This window comes from Odocoileus virginianus, chromosome 2 (genome assembly GCF_023699985.2).
Source record: "Odocoileus virginianus isolate 20LAN1187 ecotype Illinois chromosome 2, Ovbor_1.2, whole genome shotgun sequence".
Lineage (NCBI taxonomy): Eukaryota > Metazoa > Chordata > Mammalia > Artiodactyla > Cervidae > Odocoileus > Odocoileus virginianus.
This window is the reverse complement of record NC_069675.1, coordinates 89,622,807-89,640,515: the sequence shown is the minus strand read 5'-3', so window position 1 is coordinate 89,640,515 and position 17,709 is coordinate 89,622,807. Positions and strand designations below refer to the sequence as shown.

General features: G+C 46.6%; 1 protein-coding gene across 7 annotated transcripts in view; it reads left to right on the top strand.

Moving 5' to 3' along the window:
* Positions 1-17,351, top strand: part of STRBP (spermatid perinuclear RNA binding protein) — a 169,086-nt gene extending 151,735 nt beyond the window's left edge. For 5 of the 7 annotated variants that reach the window (XM_070452407.1, XM_070452404.1, XM_070452405.1 and 2 more), the window contains 2 exons: positions 220-264; positions 5,319-17,351. In XM_070452407.1, coding sequence (XP_070308508.1) covers positions 220-264; positions 5,319-5,413 — 140 coding nt within the window. In that variant the 3' untranslated portion in view covers positions 5,414-17,351. Of the gene's footprint in view, positions 1-219; positions 265-2,837; positions 3,482-5,318 lie in introns of those variants that run through there. The other 2 variants (XM_070452416.1, XM_070452409.1) reach the window with 2 other exon arrangements.
* The last annotated feature ends 358 nt before the right edge of the window (positions 17,352-17,709 follow it).

Genomic DNA, 17,709 nt, shown 5'->3' with positions numbered 1-17,709 from the left:
TAGTCAGTCTCTGGTAGGCCATAATAAAAAGCTTCCAATCCCTGTAGGCATGGAGGGATTGGTGGACTAGGGCCATCCTGGGAAGGGTTCTTGTTCAGCCACACCTGGAAGAAGTCCTCAGCCAGGGCCCAAGGTGCCGGGCCGGGTGTTCCTTGTGAATCGGGCCAGTGCTGACTGCCCTTTGTCCTGACTGACCTGCTCTCTCCTTCTTTGCACCAGGCTATGGAGCACCCTATGGTTACAGCACAGCTGCCCCTGCCTATGGTATGTACACTGTCTTACTGATTTCTCCTCTTAGCCTCTGTGCACAGCAATCCAAAGCGCAGTTTGTATCTAGGGTTTCTTTAAATGAATTGGAGGATCTCAGACCCACTCATTCTAGTGACCCAACTTAAATTCCCTTTGAAAATGCCACAACCTTGTGGTTCTTGGTTTGGTTGGAGTTGCTCTTCTCTCTGCTTTGCCTGATTGAAGGACTGCTTGTTCTAATTGCCTGTTTCTGACCATATTGAAATTAAATATTCTAAGTAGTTCTTCTTACAGCCAACTTACACTCCATTCAAAGGCTACTGAAGGGCCATACCCAGTTCCTGGTTTGGCTGCCTGCCAGTTACAGAGCCACGTTTAAGTTTCTGGTTAGAAACTGTATGAACTGCAGGTGATTGGAGTTAGGGATAGGAAGTACTCACTTCACATTGGTAGTGTTAGGCTTTGTTGTGAATTTTGCTGTGGAGGTGAAGGGAACAGGTCCCAGAGAGTGATGTGGGGTTATCCACAGCAGTGTTACCGAAGTTCTTACTGCAGAAAGTCTGTGTAGTACATGTGAGAAAATTACAGGAGTATCTCCTCTCCCTTCAAAAATAAAAATAAAGGCAAATGCAGAAATGAACCTCAGTGGCCCTTTGGATAACTTTTGAATGAGGTTTATGTGGCAATGGAGGCAGTAGGTTTGGAGTCAGTGATATGCTCTCTTAGACATTTTTCCTATCTTGGGTGCTACATGGTATAGAATCAGCCATCTGCAGAATGTTTGTCACTTAGAGCATAAAGAGCACCAGTGTGTGTGTGTGCTCATGTGAGAGTGTGTGAGAGCATGCGTGTACACACGAGTATGTGTGCCCCACTGTGACCCTAGGCTGGGCGTGCGTGCACATGGAAGAGAGGGCCCTTGCCTGTGTTGCTGCTTGTGGTGTTAGTCCTTCACACGAGCCCTCAGGCCTTTCCTTGTGCCTTTTCTCTTCATACATCAGCTTTCCCATTTTTGTTTGGATGGAAATTATGGGTCTTTAAGACACTGCTAGATTGAAGTTTCATTTGATTTTGTAACTGTAGAAACTAAGTAGAAAGTGAACAATTTGAGCACTTTCCCCATTAAGATTGATCATTTACAACCTGGAAAGATGTGGGGAAGCTGGAAGACTGACATTTGGGGTAGGTTTTCTCTTAAGGTTGAGAACACAGTCTGGAGTTTCAGCCTTACCTGCATGTCTCCATTGGCATACTGAGCTATGGCCAGGGGCTCCCCGTATTCTGCTTATTCTTAGATACTGGGAGGGGGTTAGGAACTGGGGGCTTATTCAGGAATATGCTGTCTTTTAGAATTTATTTTAAATTCAGACTCTCTAGCTTCTTTTGATTTGGCCATTTGCTTTTACCATTCAGCCAACTTCTGCATATCTTGACCACCTTTCCTTCCTGTGAATTAGGTCTGATCAGTTTATCCAAATACATTTTGACTCATTGGACTCATTGTGATATGTCTTGTGTGAAAGCCAAAGCATCTGCCTTCTAGGGCAGGTCCTTAAGTTGGTGCCTTTCTTTTAGACATAGTAAGACCCATGTTCTTTAGGTTTGCAAGAGCTTTTTTTTCTTTAAAACACTTATTTATCTAGGCTCTCAGGTACATTCATGTTTTTCCTCAATCTTTTTAATTTCTCTCCCGTTCTTCCCTTTCCTCTAACATTGAATTTCCACCCTGAGGCCTCCAAGCCCGCTTTTCAGAAGGCTCCTCTCTTCCATGTATCATATAACTGACTTCCAAAGCTGGTGAAATTTAATGCCCCCATTTTTCACATAAAAGATATGGTTTTTAAATGTTACTGTGATGCCAACCTACTAAAACGATGCTTTATTTTGGCTGTAAGGTAAACATGTCTTTGGCCTTTGTAAAGCTGTTGCATGTGGGGTAGTTTCCCTCTGATCATCTGGTGCTCTCAGATACCTGCTGTTGCTGCTTTGTGATTTCTCCATAGGTTAAACATTAGAACAGAAACAAGGAGCAGATTTCAAATCATGCTTGAGTATGCAGAAGTTTGTGAGGCCACAAGAACTCATTAATTACAAAATTAAGAAAGTAATTAATCTTTCCAGATTTGCCATGCCAATATTGGCTGTAGCCATTAAGATAAATACCTGGTCACAACTCCAGTTGGAACTGTCTTTCTGGGGAGCTGAGGCCTGCACAGAAAGCTGTGTTTGAATCTTGATAATCCCTGTTTCTCCTGTAATATGTGATGTGCCAAAATGAGAGTCACTTTAGAATATAAATCAATGGCATTGCTTTTGAGCTTTGTAATTGATGGCAGCTCACTCAAATGAAATCCCTTTTTGTATATCATTCTTCCTGTGATGTAGCCATCTTAATTTTGAGTGGAAAATATTATCACACTATTAAGAGTAATTTCAACGTTTGTGGGCCTCTCTCATAATGGTACATGTTGACTGACTAATCTGGAAAAGGTTAATGATAATCTCTGTAAGATTCTTTTTTTTTAACCTGAAATTTTTATTGGATTATTAAACTTATTTGGAGTCCTCTCCGTTTCTTTTCTCTGTAGGTTTACCCAAGAGAATGGTTCTGTTACCCGTTATGAAATTCCCAACATATCCTGTTCCCCACTACTCATTCTTTTAGCAAATGACAGAAGCTAATTCCTATTCCAACAACAACCCAGTACATACAGAATGTTAGCGAAAAAGCCTTTTTATCCTGCTTTCTTTGAACACATACTTGATCAAAATTATTTGTAAAGAACATCTTTTCCTACTTTTTGATTTTAACAAATGCAAATTTAGTTCTCTAAAACTTGAAAACAAACAAAAAAGAAACTAGTTCTGTGAAACGGTACCTCATTTCTGGAAAATAACTTATACCAGCCCTTCTGTTCTAGGGAAATAAGTCTAGCAGTTCAAAGTTTTAAGTTTTAAGAGGAATATCAGATTATGTAAAATTAAATTTGTGAAGGATGTATAGAGTCTCAAACACTGATCACAAATAAACTGCTTTGTTGTAACACAGAGTACTGCCTGGTTCCTGACGCAGTCACTGACGCTTAGCTGATTGATCTGTATTTGCCCCAGGGCACTTTAATTCGGGCTGTAGTTATTTTTTTTAATACAGTAGAGACTTTTCATTTAAACTTTAACTTTGTAAATATTGAAGTGTGTAATTAAAGCCAATAAAATATGGGTTTGAATATTGTTTTAGCTTATTATTTTTGATATGTTTTGGTATCAAATTATAAAGAATTGAAAACTAATAACAACTTAGCCCTAGAAACCCACTCATTTGTAAGCAAACTGATAACAAAGCAAAGGCGATGGTCGGCTTGAGCCCGTCTCACTTTGTGAGCCCTCTGCACTCCTGCTGTGCAGGGGCATCCCCCCTGACGGAGGTCATTCTGTTCTCCGAGAATGCTTATCAAGATGATGGCACTCCCCAGAGATGGGGAAGGAGGAATGTGATTATTTTAGTTTCCGAATTTCCAAGTTTTAAAAAATAATAAATTAATCCATCAGTGACCCTCTCGTTCTTGTGGCCTTCTTCACTCTGTAAGATACTGTGTTCACTCCCTGGCTTTTTTCATGTAGATAGAAGATTAGCGATTTTTCTGGAATTCATTGAAGGGTCTCTTATCCTCTTCAATTACATCAGAATCTAAAGCAGCAACAGGGTCCCCATAAAAACTTGCTCTTCGATTGTCCCAGTTCTTGTTGAGTGCTGCTGTGAAAAGTGACAGGTTTCAGCCATGGGTCAGCATTTCTTTTTTAAGACACCTGATTAAGGTGGTGAAAAATGATGAGTCGGTAACATTGTGCTGTTCTGTAAAGGGCGCAGGCCTAAGTCTTCCACTTGCATTTCTCACCTCGTTTGGAAGCCTATGATGTTACTAGAAGGTAATGGTTTCATTAAGGTACTCACCCCCATGAAGGCAACATTGTGGTCCCATGTTGATATCTGCAAGTTGCTGTGTCTTAAAATTGTCCATTTTTAGTTTGAATTAGCTTTCCTCTTCTTTCTTCATTTCTGTCTTTTGGAGCTGAATAGTGCTAATCGCTGAGAGTGGGCTTCAAAATATGGCAAATTTATGTACCCAGTATCTCTGGGACCACTAAACAAGCATGAAACAGGCAGTTGAAAATAAATGTTAGTGTTACTTAAATCAGATGATCTGATTTTTACACCACAGCTTGTCTGTTCCTTCAGCTCCTTGACCTTTTGTTTGTATCAGTGGTGGGTGATACTTTAATAAAACCTCATCACTTGCTGGAAGTAGCTGTGAACTTACCATTCTCATCCTGTGCATTAGTGGCTAGACCTACACAAGAGGGCCCATCTCAGCTGGGAGTTTTCATGTTTCATTGATTTGTTTTGCTGACCTATGGATGAAACAGAGCCATCACTGAGAAGAAAAAGCATGGCTGGTAGTGTCCAGTTTTTCTTAATTAAGTATTTACAACAGCCCTCTTTGTTTATGGAATACTATTAATTGGCAGCTGCAGCTGTATTGTTATTTGAAATTGATTGTCAAATTTGCATTCCAAGTTGGAATCTCTCTGGAGATTTCTTTTTAGAAAATTCTTTCAAAGTAGCTGACTTGTAACGCAACTCAACCCCTCTGTAACGGTGCAAAGGGAGCTGTGCTCTTTTCCACCATGATGGCAGTCATTTCAAATGGTTTCTACCAAGTCTTTTTTTTTTTTTTTAATTTGTTGTTTGTTGGAAGTTACTAACCATGTTTTGTAAACCTGCCCAGTTGCTGCAAACTTTGACATTTCTCTGCTTTACTTAAAATAATCGAGCTGTCAGTCCTTTGTTAGAAGTGGTAACCATGCAAGTTCAACTGTTTAAATTTTGTAATGGATTAAGTGTCCTTCCCCCACCCCTACCCCCCTTTGCCCTTCCCACCCCTTCATTTTGTAATGAAAATTCCACTTACAGCTGAAAGAGCAGAGAAATATAAATGAAGCCTTTGGCTTCACCAAATTCTGTGAAATTAACACCAAGTTTTGCTTCTCTGCTCTTTTCTCCACTGTAGGTGGTTTTTTCATTGACAGCCCCTATTGCCAGCCTCTGAGCGTCGCACCATTTATTATTCACTTGGGCCCTCAAGATTTCTTCTCTGACTTCTAGAACCATCAGGTTGTCTGGCTTGAAATGGCAATTTCTATGTCTTGATCTTAAGAGCAATGTGACCCCCTGAGGCTTTCCAGCTTTCAGACACAGCACTTTTGACACCTCCTTTTGGAAAGCAGTGACTGAGCATTCTAAAGAAGAGCAATACTTTATTCAAAGCCATGGTGTCTGTTTGAAAACTTTTCCTTTGGAAACCTAGCAATACCTGGATATACTTAACCCCTCCTAGCCTAGTCTCTTGTCAGGGAAGTCTACAGACCAATGTAGAACTTAGAATTAGTGTATGAGCTGTGCTATCTTCTGACAGTTTTTAAACTTTTTTAGCACATAAACTGAATAGTTGCATTCCTGACTGCGTCAGTTAGTGCTATTATAATTCCTCATAGATAGGGGTCCTCCTTGAAGCCATATTTCTTTGCATGGGGGCTGGCACCCAGCCAGGGAGGTAGCCTGCAGCCATGTTTCTTGAGGCTGCGGGTGTACCCCATATCTTGTGCAAGGTAATTGGTCCAATAGATTCCCGACATACCTCATGCTGACTAGATGCAGTGCATGGTGCGGGGACGTGAGGGCTCCTGGAGTCGCTTGTAGGCTCTCAAATTGTTAACCTGGGGAACAAACCACTGATAGATTTTGCTGGTATTAGCCTTTTCTTCTTTTTTAAAATTTGGGTGAAATGTTTGAAAATCATGAATCAGTCAGTCACCGTTATTAATTGAAGAGCTGGGAATACCTCGTTAATAATGTATTTTTAAAACTGGTGTTGGACCCTCTGTGTATTTCAGGTTAATACTTTTAAGCAGTTTTCAGCACGTTTATCTCACTTTATTCTCGTTCTCCTCGGACCTTCGTAGCCATATCACTTGTATAAAATAGGCTGAGATATAGTGACTGTAAGCTGTGGTCTCAGTATACAAAGGTAAGCTCTTTTATTTTCTGATTAAAGAGAAAATTAAAAATCAATGAACACAACATGCATATATGACAATCATATATGATGTATTTGATCTCTTGGGTCTTCTGTCATCACATTACTTTAAAATTTTTTATGATCTAAATGTAAAATAGTTATTTTCAGTATTTTGTTTTTTAATAATACCCTTGTAATTTCTATTCAAGAGACATTTCACCTTAAGTGTGTGTATGTGTATAGAAATTATGATATAACATATATGCGAATTACACACACTTTACCTGTTTAAAGAAAAGAATTTGGTGGTGGGATGTGTTCACGTAAGAAGATTTTAACTTCAGGGCACTCTTTCAGCCAAAGTGCTAGAATTTCGTAAGCAGCAAGATTGGTAGCAGTGCTGGTAGAACCCATTTATGTGTAGTTGTAACATAAGCTGAGGATCAAAGTGCCAATTTCTCAGAGAGTTCTCTGAGAAATGAATATCTCTGATCTGTGTTGTATGCGCTAATACAACAGCAGCAAGAAGCCATAAAAAAAAAAGCAATAGAAAATGAAAAAACCAAAATATTAAGGTAACTATGGAAAAATATATAATTGACTGAGTTAAACTTAAGTATTTCCAGAACCAAGTATGTCAAGACTCAGAGTAGTAAATACCTGGTGTGCAGAGACCAAATAGATGTAAGGAATTCCATCTTTTCCAGGTTAGATAGATGATTTATTTCCCACCTATTCACCATCATGGGGTTCATTTAAAAAATATGAAGGTTAGGCCAAATATTTTGAAAAGGATGTGCTTCATTTAGTGTATTCCATACATGCATTTCATTTGTATTAGATGTTCTGTGCTAAGGTTGTATTTGATATATACATACATATATATATATATATATAGATTAAAATGAAGCTTATGTTTTATATTTGTCTCTAAGTAGCAATTTTCTTTTTACTACTAACTTTGAAGGTTGCTGGGACAACTTTTTCCCCATACAAAATCTGTATGTATGTTGAATGTGACTTTGGCATCTATAAAAGGTTGTATGAGGCCTAGGTGACTAGTACCAAGAACATTCCAGTCCTGAGCAAGTAACCAAGAGCCCCTTACGTGCTAGGTTCTTCTCTGGATTCTGGTGACACAGGCTCTACCCACTGGAAACCTTTTAAGTTGGAGGGTATCTTTTTTTGGTGGAGTTGGGCCTACTGTAAATCTAGGTTGGGAGACAGCACATTAGCAGTGTCAGGAGATAATTAACTTAGTTAATAGTTTATTTATAAATTATTTAATAATATGGGCCCTCTGATATCATTGAAATGGACATCATTTGGGAACTGATTCATTTAAAATGTTTCCCTGGCAGTTTTGAGAGCCTGAAACCTACTCTGGTTTATGTTCGTGGACCTCTATCCACATAAATGAATAAATAGCCCAGTACTTTTAAAGCAGTTTTTATAGTATAGCAAAGAATAATAGTGGTTAATTTAAACACTGATCATTTTTCAGTGACAAATGAGGGGAATTTTACTCTTACAATCAGTCATTCATTATTATTTCTCTGTTTCTTGGATTTCATTAATAACTGCAGTGGGAGGTAAATCTTTAGTTGTGAGAGGAGTGAACTAAGGAGATTTGCTCCCCTTTCCCCCAAAGTTAGATTTCTAGCAATCTAGAGTCCTAATGTGAAAGCCACCTGCTCTGTGAACGAACTTCTGAAGTAACTCCTATTCAGCGTATGCCACTGCCTGCCTGGTGGTGGTGCTGGGGTGGGGGTGGTCCCTGTGAAGTTGCCCAGAACAAGAAAGCTTCTGTTGTATTCCGACTTTTCTCTGTAACCATCTGAGGCCATGCCATTCAGTGACCAGAGATTTCTCAGTGTTACTAGAGGCCGAGAAGGGAGATGGGTGGTAAATGTGTAACCACCTGCAGAGCCAAGAAACTACCTACCACTGAGGTGAGTTCAGTTCTGATGTGCTCCTCTCTAGCAGTTATTTACAGAGCTAGTACTTCTTATGTAAGTTCCTCTCTTTCCTAATAGCATCTTCCAGAAAGTCTGTTTTAAGTCAAGGATTGAAGTTGACTTAGTTGTAAGAATAGATATCCTTTCCCACATTATCATTTTAGGTAAGAGCTAACAGCTTCCATTGATGCTTGAAGCAGTGATCTTTGGAGATTTTTAAAAATAGCACTGTAATGCAAATTAGGTTATGTAAGCTTTATAGCACAGCTAGAAATAGAGAATAGAAACCATGTGGGACTCTGGGCCAGAGTATATTTCTCTCCCTCCAGCAAATTCCTGTAGGGTCTGGGAATTAAATGAGTTAATAACACAGAGCGCTTTGAATAGTACCTGGTACATAATAAGTGCTCAGTAAATGTTCACTGTTTTTACGGTGGTTGGCCAGGCTGTGCTGACAGGGAGTGGAGAAGCAGGTGCATGGTCTGCTCGGTTGGAACTGTGTGGGTTGCTTCATGTACACAGGTTTGGGGTGCTCCCTGGCTCTGGGAGAGGACTCTTAGCATCTTAGGGTCAGATAGACACAGAGCAAACACTTGGTGAGACATGGTGTGGGAGGTGGCTGCAGACCCATGCTGGATAAAGATGCTTGTGTTTTTGCGTGGTAGTGTCATTGAACCGTTTGCTGCCAGGAGTTTATAATACTTGGCTTTGGGGTTTAGGTGAGCTTGGAACTTCAAAGGGGCTGGGCTTACAATGTCAACCAGCTGATTCCAAGTTCCCTGTCTTTGTATTAGTAAGAAAAAACTATGTGATTACAGTTAGCCCCAGAATCTGACATTCAGAGCTCACCATTTATTTGGTAGGTAGAAACTAAGTTATCATAAAGCACAGAAAAGAAAAAGGAGACTGGGAAACATGCTTAGAAGACTGTTGACTCAGATGCTTCTCTAAATAGCATTCTTGCACTTCTCTCTTTACAGTTTCCTGCAACACTTTGGGGGTTAAAAAAACCCTGTGCTTATCACCACATAAGGCCTCCCTTCTGCCTGATATACATCTGTCTCTCTGTCCACCTACCCATTTATCTATCTGGACACACTGGGAAGTTGCTTTTCAGCCCCCCCCCCCCCCAAAAATATATATGAATGGCTGGACTGAATGAAGGGTGAGCATCTTCGTGTCTCTGGCTCACGTGTTTGCATTGAACCTCAGGAGCCTCTGGAGGTTGTGGCCGCACCTCTCTGCTGGTGGAGATGAGCTGAGTGGGGGATGCAGACTGAGTTTGGTGATGCTCTGAGGTTACAAAAACCATGTAAGACAGAACTGTTGCTTCTAAAGGCAAATAAGATTTGCAGTATAGTCAAGAGGTTTTTCTTAAATTCAAGAAATGTTTGTGTAAGTGATGTTTTGGCAGAAGTGACCCCACTCCACTGCTGTGGCTGTTGAGTGGGATCCTTGTCTCATTAACAAACTCTGTGGGACGGCCTCGGGGTTTTGTTTTGTCTTGATCAATCAGTAGGTAACACCTTAATTACTTGGCCCTTCTAAGGAGGGTCTTTCTTGGCAGAACTCTGCTGTCTCTGCTGGTGGGTAGCATGGGGATTGCCACCATCTGCCCTGGCTGCTTGAGAGCCAGATTAGTGTCTCCTAGCTGGAGATGTGGTCCCGAGTCATCTTTTCGCTGCTTACGGCCCCAAGGAGGTGAGGGAACGAGCCACTGCCGGGAGGGTGTTCTCTTAGCACTGCCTAGGCGCCTGGTTTCTGTTTCAGTTTCTCTTGATTCTTTTGTGCCGTATGGAAGAATAGTCTCTGCATTCACATGTTAGTTGAATGTCCCAAGTAGTTAATGGCAGCCCTCAGGTCAGTTCATTTGGGGGGCCTCTGGGCAGCAGTAGATGGAAGAAAGGAGAGCAGGGGGAAAGATGCTAAAATTGGTGTCTTGTGTGTGCCAGGCGCTTGGACATTTTCCTCACTTCTCAGCCCTCTTCAAGGTGGTATATTTTACAGATGAAAAAAACTGAGGCTCAGAGTGAAGGGCTAGAGTCAAGACTGAAACCAGATGCTTTAAGTGCCAGTGCCTTTTCTGCAGCTCCGCGCTGTGGATTAAAAGCAGGTGGGAAGGCGCACGGCGTGACTGGACGGCGGTCAGTGGGCAGCGAGGCAGGGCCAGGTGGGGCCCATGAAGGGGTGAGCGTGAGCCAGGGCCTCACTATCAGAGGGTCGCTGGAGCTCACAGGCTCAGGCCAATCCTTAGACCTGTGCTGGCATTTAGGCTTTAACTTGAGGTCATTTTAGACCAGTATCCTGGCCGAAAATAGAGCTATTTTCTTTTAGAGTGACTGGAAAAGATCAACAAACTGGAAAGATAGATTGGAAGGCTGAGGTGTGGCTGTATGAACAGGAAACTTTTGTACTTGAGGCTGGTTTTTCTGTTTGAATAGTAGTGAGAAATTGAGGTGTATGTTTTCATTCAGCTAATGCTTTTTGAGTACATGCTGTCTGGCCTGAGACTGGAGGTGGGGCTGTCGGAACCAGACTCTTAAGGAGAGCTGGCGAGGTGTGGCTCATTGGGGCAGAGAGGTGGCCCTGGGCAGGTGCTGGGCAGAGATGGGGGCGGGGGCAGGTTGCAGTGGCCTGTTTTGCCGGCCAGGAGGGGCCCCTGGATGGCTTCAGGGAAGGCCATGGGCCCCTCACTAGCGCCTCAGCAGGTCAGTGCCGACTGGGTCTCTGCTCAGGGTCAGGGGGGTTTGGGGATGGATACAGAATCCTCTTCAGGGAGAGAGTCTTCCCTGACCCCAGGTCACTGCCATCCTTGACAGCTGGCTATTTTTCTGAGCCATGAGCCATAATCCTGGAGGGGATCAGAGAGATGAACCTTCTCGTAAGCCCAGCTTGCAGGAGTTGCCGAGCTGCGGCCTGTGGAAGGACTGGCCCCCGTGTGTGGAGCAGCAGCAGAGCCCAGTCCGGGCTGTCGCCGCGCCCTGCCCTGATGGTCCCGCTCAGAGCAGCAGCAGCGCTGGGGTGTGGTTCCCCTCCACAGACAAGAAAACTGAAGCCAAGAGACTCTGAAAACCACCTAGCTTATTTGTGGCAAAACATTGTGGCTCCTAATAAGTGAGTTTTTGACCACATGGAAGCAATACCATTTCTTCTGTTTTTAGAGTTCACAGAAGCCTTTTCTTCGGAGATTTGAACACCACCACAGCTGTGGGATCTAGTTCTCTCCTTTGACAGATGAGGAAATAGAGGCTTACACAAAACGACCTGCCCAAAATTACATAGCTAGTAAGTGGCCCAGGCCACCCATTCCGATAGCACTGTGCTCACACTAGCAGTTGGTGTTGGCAGTCTAGTCTGCTGCTTGTCCTATTTTCCAATACCATTTGGCAACAGTTTCTTCCCCTGTTTATGATGCACTCATCCTACTTACCTTTCTTCCACACTTCTGGAATATATCCTGTGTAGCTTGAGACAAAACACAACCTTGCTCTCCCTGACTCCCTCCCCCTCCCCACCCGGGGAAAAGAAGGAAAGCAGACTTCAGATTCGTTCTCTGGCTGCTCAGACGTGTCAGCTGGCTCCTGGGCAGGGTACTGACTGCCCATCCTTGGGCCAGGCGGCCTGCTTGTCATCGTCATTTTGTCAGCTGCATCCACAGACGAACTTTTCGTACCATAACAAAACCCTGTGATAAAGTGCAAACCAGTGCCCGCCACTGGAGAGTGCCCGGGCATTGGATGAGGGGAAAGGATGTGCTGTTGAAAGGTGTTTTTTCTGTGTCGCGCTTCATCCACGTTCTGGTTGTCTGTAGTCCTGTTTCTGGTGAGGCCTTCTCTGCTGCTCTAACTGAAGGGGTCATCCTCAGTCACCTTTCCAGAGTTCTGGGGCCAGGGTCTCACTGGGCCCTTCCAGCCTGTGGCTGACCTCAGAAGTTGCTCAGCTCTCTGACATCTGTGGAGGCAGCATTATGGGAAGTATGGTGGCTGTGCCATCACCCTGGAGGGGAGTCCCTCCTTCCACAGCACCTGGAAGGTGGCACCTGGGGAGCTCAGGAAAGTGCAGAGAACCTCAAGAGAGGTGAGGCTGGTGAAGGGCAGACTTGGAGACACTGTGGACCTTTCTGCCAGGTATTCTGACGAGTTCTATTTACTTGTTGTATGTGGCTCTAGAAGGGGATAGGTGGTTCTAGTACAGCCAGTAGGGCAGTTAAGGTGGCAGTGAGTGTTTCCAATAAATGCATGTGCTCAAGAGGGGAGAAGTGGTCTTGGGAGTGTCACCGACCACACCCGTGTTCTGTGCAAACTGACGGCTCACACCACTGGCTTCTTGCCCACACAGGCCTGGTCTCCTGGCTACGTGTAGCCCAGTCCTCAGCATAGTCAGCACGGAAGGCTGATGAGACTGCTGCCCCTCCCAGGACCACGGCTCCCGTCCTAGGCACATGGATATACTGGAAACATCCATGGTCACTTCCTCCTCCTAATCACACTGTGCTGGGGCAGAAGGAGCAGCTGAAGAAAATGTCAGGATTTTCAGCTTAGACAGCCGAGAAGGTGAAACCCAACCAAGGAGCCCAGGAAGCAGGGGGATGCTTGTGAGAGGGACTCCCACTCCATCCAGGAGCAGAGCCAGGCCTGTGCAGACTGAGAACTGAGGGACTTGGAGAGGGAGGGGCTCCAGGGATGTGGCCAAGGCTTCCCGCAGAGAAGGGCATCCACTGGGTAGGGGTTGGCCCAGTGGGGTCTTGAGGAGAGGGGTGTGGTGTGTGCAGAAGGGACAGCATGGAGGTGCTTGTTGCTGGGAACTGGGATGGTTGGAAGGTGAAATGGCACATGGGTGTGCAGTTTGGGGCCCCTCCTTGAAAGGCCTCAGGTGCTGTGCCTCAGTGATGGCCACCCTCCAGGATGGTGAGACGACTCGGGGGAGTCAGTTTGGACAGCTGGCCGAAGGAGGCAGCTGGGGGTTGAGAGGCAGGGAGGGCATTTCTCCATGTCCAGGCTCCTTGCCTGGGTTGAACTGGAGGTGGTGGGGCCAGGGAACCACAGGAACCCACACCCAGCAAGGGGACTGGGGGCCCCTGTTCAGTAGGTGACGGACGACAGTGGTGCCTGAGACTAATATAGGAATGGGGGGCGGCAGGGACTGCCTCCATTGGGCCAGGAAGTGGGGGTCTGGTGGGCCTGGTGCCCCGTGCCCCTCCTGTGCTCTCTGGGAAGCTTTTTGGTGATGGATGGAGAGGTTTGTAGCCAGCTCTGCCGAGTTTGCCAGTCAAGGGAGTGGCAGGTACTGGATGGTCATTGGTACAGAGGCTTCTGCTTTTTCAAGTAGTTTTGGCCTCTTCACCTGGCAAGAGGTGGAGTCCCTTGGATTCAACATCTGTAGAAAAAGGAGGTATGCACTTGTTCTACAAGTACTTTAAGGAGAAAAAGGCGGGACTGTTAAGATTACTAGTAAATCTGCTTTGGGCCTGTTCTGTTCTCATTCCACCCGGGTTGCCGGGGAGCTCGGAGGAAGGGAGTGGTGGGAAGGGGGTGGTGCTTCTGCACGTCTGCAGTTCTATAGCTCTGCTGGGGACGAGGGCTAAAGAGGCAGCGGTGGTTTGAGCACTTCAGTCAAAGCTCTAAAGGTCGAGGTTCACTGAGACACAGCCCATCAAGCCCTTGGGATGTTCGGGAGTCTCTGTTCAGCCCAGTGGGCCGCCTCTGCGCACACATCACCTTTCAATGTGTCACGACGTGGACACTGCCCTAGGCCTGGTGTCAGTAAATTGTTCAGGCTGTGTGGCCTGTGTGGTGGTCATGGCCGCTCGGCGCTGCCAGAGCAGCTGAGCAGTGTGCAGACAGTTGTGGGCCACGCTTGTCCAGTCCCTCTGGCGTAATCATGACTGGAGGCTTCCTCACATCTGCTGCCTGGACCCATCCGTCTTCCACAGGGCTTCCTGCTTGTCTGTCAGGTGTGCGGCTCTTGCCCAGAAGGACCTCAGGTTTTGAGGGAGAGGTGGGTCCTGTTTGGGAAGCAGGTGCTGAAACGGAAAGCCACGGTGAACTAGCTCGAGAGGAACCTGTGAACTGAGGGTGCCTGGGAGCCACGGTGGAGGTTGTGCTCAGGATGGTCATGTGATCACAGACATGCTTTGGAAAGATCTTCTGCTTAGAGAAGATTAGGCTTGTTACAAGTGGTATCTTTCAGTTCAATCTGGACTTTTGCCCAGTTTGCTTACCATGTTGGAACTCTAGTGGGAAAGGGAGGCCTGCGAGTCAGATAGCTTTTCTGACTCTCGGTGGCATTAGGGACCCGGTTTATGACATGGCGAAGTCAGCCACCTTTGTGCTGCTTCTCTCGCTATCCAGAAGTCCCTTACAAGGGCAACATAAATTAAACCTTGTTTGAGGTCTAATGCTGGCTGAGGGCCATGGTGTACGAGGGTGAAAAATGCTATGGATGGGCTTCCCTCGCCTCAGAGTGGAGTCACCTGGCAAGAAAGCTTTATGCAGGAGAGGGAGGGAGAAGCCTGTGAACTGCGGAGGCAGGATGCGCAGGCTGGAGCCGTCGCTGCTCAGGCGCATCCCAGACGCCAGGGGTGACTGTGACTCAGACACGGTGCCGGCCCCAGGGTGCTCTGTGAAGTTGGGGCAATGAAAAGAAACCAAGTTTTTTCTACTCTCCACAGTATTTTCCCTCAGAGATGTTTCTAGGCAAACCAAGGGCACAGCTGTTGACTGAGCACCGAGAGGTGAAGTTCAGGGCTGTGAGCTGTCAGCATTCTCCTGTGAGGTGGATGGAAGTCAGGGGGGTGCTGGCTTCAGGAGCGCACGAGCGCCTGTGCGGATGCCTGTGGGAGGGGGTGAGGCTCCCGTGCAGCTCAGGAGAGAAGGCCCCCAGCTGGGAGTGGATGCGGCCGGCCTCACGTGGCCTGTGGGTCCTCTGGGGACGGAGCCAGCAGGTGAGGGGTTTGGTGCTGCCTGAGCTGCTGGGCAGATGTGGGAAGGGCCTAATACTGGTGGGGAACTGGTGCCTGCTTGAGTGAGCTTGTGGCATCAGGTGAGGGTGGTGGACATAGAGTCGCTGAGAAGCCATGGCTCCAGGGCGTGCATGCTGCTGTTGCTGGGCCCACCTGGCTCCTGGCGGGGCTGCTGGGATGCCAGTACGTGTGTAACTCCCTCCCTCTAACGCCTGTGGCTTGTATCTTCCGGAGATGCAGCTGGCTGGGGTACCAGCCATATCCTTGCACGGCAGCTCTGGCCTCACAGGGAGGCTTACTCGTGTCGGGGGACCCAGACTCTTGTGGAGTCGCCCTGTCCTAAGCTTGATGCTATCTGTCTCATTTTCCTGCTTAGGGAAACAGATGATGGTATAAAGTTCTTTTTTGAATCTATTATTTGTTCTGGGAAAACTTTTTAAAATTTGTGTTGAGGGAAATGAGTCATAGACAGCTAGAAGACTTCTCCACTTGCACTGTATTATCAAGGATGCTGCACCTAATTCCCAGTATCCAGCCTCTTCCCCGCTCCCTTCAGGATGGCGTGAGCGCCTCTCCTCACAGACACCCTCAGGCTTAAGTTGTGGTTAAGCTTACACTCCTTTCCTTGTTCACGTTGCACCTTTGAGCCTCTTCAACTCTTCACCTCACCAGCTCCCTCAGCTGTGGCCCCGATGCACAGGTTGTGATGATGGGCCATGCGTGAGGCACAACTGGGAGTTCAGTCAGGTTCCTGAAATACCTCTTCTTTCACCTGCCAGGCCGGCCCTATGTGGTGCGGTGGGGTTCTCTCTGCAGAGTAGGGGTGTGCTGTGGACACTGCGTACCACTGGTCCCCTTGTTCACTTACTGTGGTGGCTTCTCAGGTGGCAGGGGCCTTTCTACATGTCCCAGGGATCAAGGGTGGTTCTGGATGTCTCATGACCTGTTGTCAACCTCCAGGCAGACTTCCTTTCCAGGGTCTTGAGGCCACAAAGGGAATGCTTAGTCGGGCTGCTCCTTTGTCTCTCATGATGTCTGAATGAGTCGTGAGCCACCTGCCTCAGGCAGACGTCATTTGCTGTGGCTCTCAGCAGTGGTGGAGCCTGTTGTCCCCTCAGTACCTGGGAGCTCCGTTGACTAGGGACCGTGTGGCCCAGCTGTGCTTAGTCTTTCTCCAAGTGGCTGGCTGGGGTCCAGCCACACGTTGAGGGAAAGGCAGGTCTCCTGAAGGGCCCTCGGTAGGGCCACGGTGTGTGCAGGAGTGAGGCAGGTGGGCTGGGGGAGCGGCTGGCCTGTTGGCCCCACAGTCCCGGCACCCTGGTCCACCTGCCATGTAGTAGGGTTCCCGGATGGTGGCCGCTGAGACTTGCTTCTCATCCATTCTGAGCAGAATTCACTGGGAAGGAGGCAGTCAGTCTAGACCTGAAGCCCTGAGCTGTTGAAGGGGTGTCTGTCCCTTACAGAGGAGGAAGGGGTCCTGCTCAGTCTTAGCCCTCCCTCAGCCCCAGGACAGGGGTTCAGGCAGTGCTACATGGAGTTGTGGATAGAAAGCACTTCTGGCTTACTGCACAGTTACACAGAGGACATCGAACTTTGGCTAACTTGCTCTCCCTCTGGTCTGGTGATGGCCAAGATAGCTCTTAAGAAATCTATTTAAAATACCTGTGTTATCTATTTACTGTTTTTTTTTTTTTTCTCTGAATACGCAAGTGTACATAGTACTGCAGTGCAAAGTCCTTGGCAATAACTATGTTGTGTATTATATTAAAAAAAACATTGGCGAATGCGAGCAGCGTGGATTGCCCCGCTCTGGGGCGGTGAGGACATGTAGGACTCTGAGCGGTAAGGCTGAGGCAACAGCCTGCACGTGCGGACTGGCTCCAGTGCCTCGCCCAGAGATGCCTGGCCTTCATCACAGGGATTCTCTGCACCCCGACTCCCACAGGCAGCATCCACACTGCGGCTCCTCCACACTGACTGTGTTGGACTCTGTAACAGACTGACCGACCCTCTTGTCTGGCTGCTGCAGCTTGTCTGTAATGCCCTGACATGTTGCATTTTCCTCATTTGGATGAATAAAAATAAAAGCTTCTGTCTTCAACAGCACTGGGCTGGACTTTTCTATGCAGGACTTACTCTGGCTATGATGAAAGGGTCAAGCGCACAGCCACCTCGACCCTCCAGCTCAGCACCTGAGGAAGGACCTTCCCTTCACTGCAGAGGGCCAGGCCTCAGCCCCACTCCTGTTTACAGTCCTTGATACTGCTTCTCTGCTAATGATGCAAGTTTACGCCGCCGGAGCCTGACCCACAGCTGGTGCAGGGGGTGCTAAGCTGTGGCCACTGCCTTGATTTGGCGTCTGCCTCTCACACACCTGCCTCAGTCTTACTCTTGACCCGTTCCCCCCTGACACTAAGGCTGAGAGAGGTAAAGGCAGTGGCCTAAAGGAGAACTTCTAAATGGT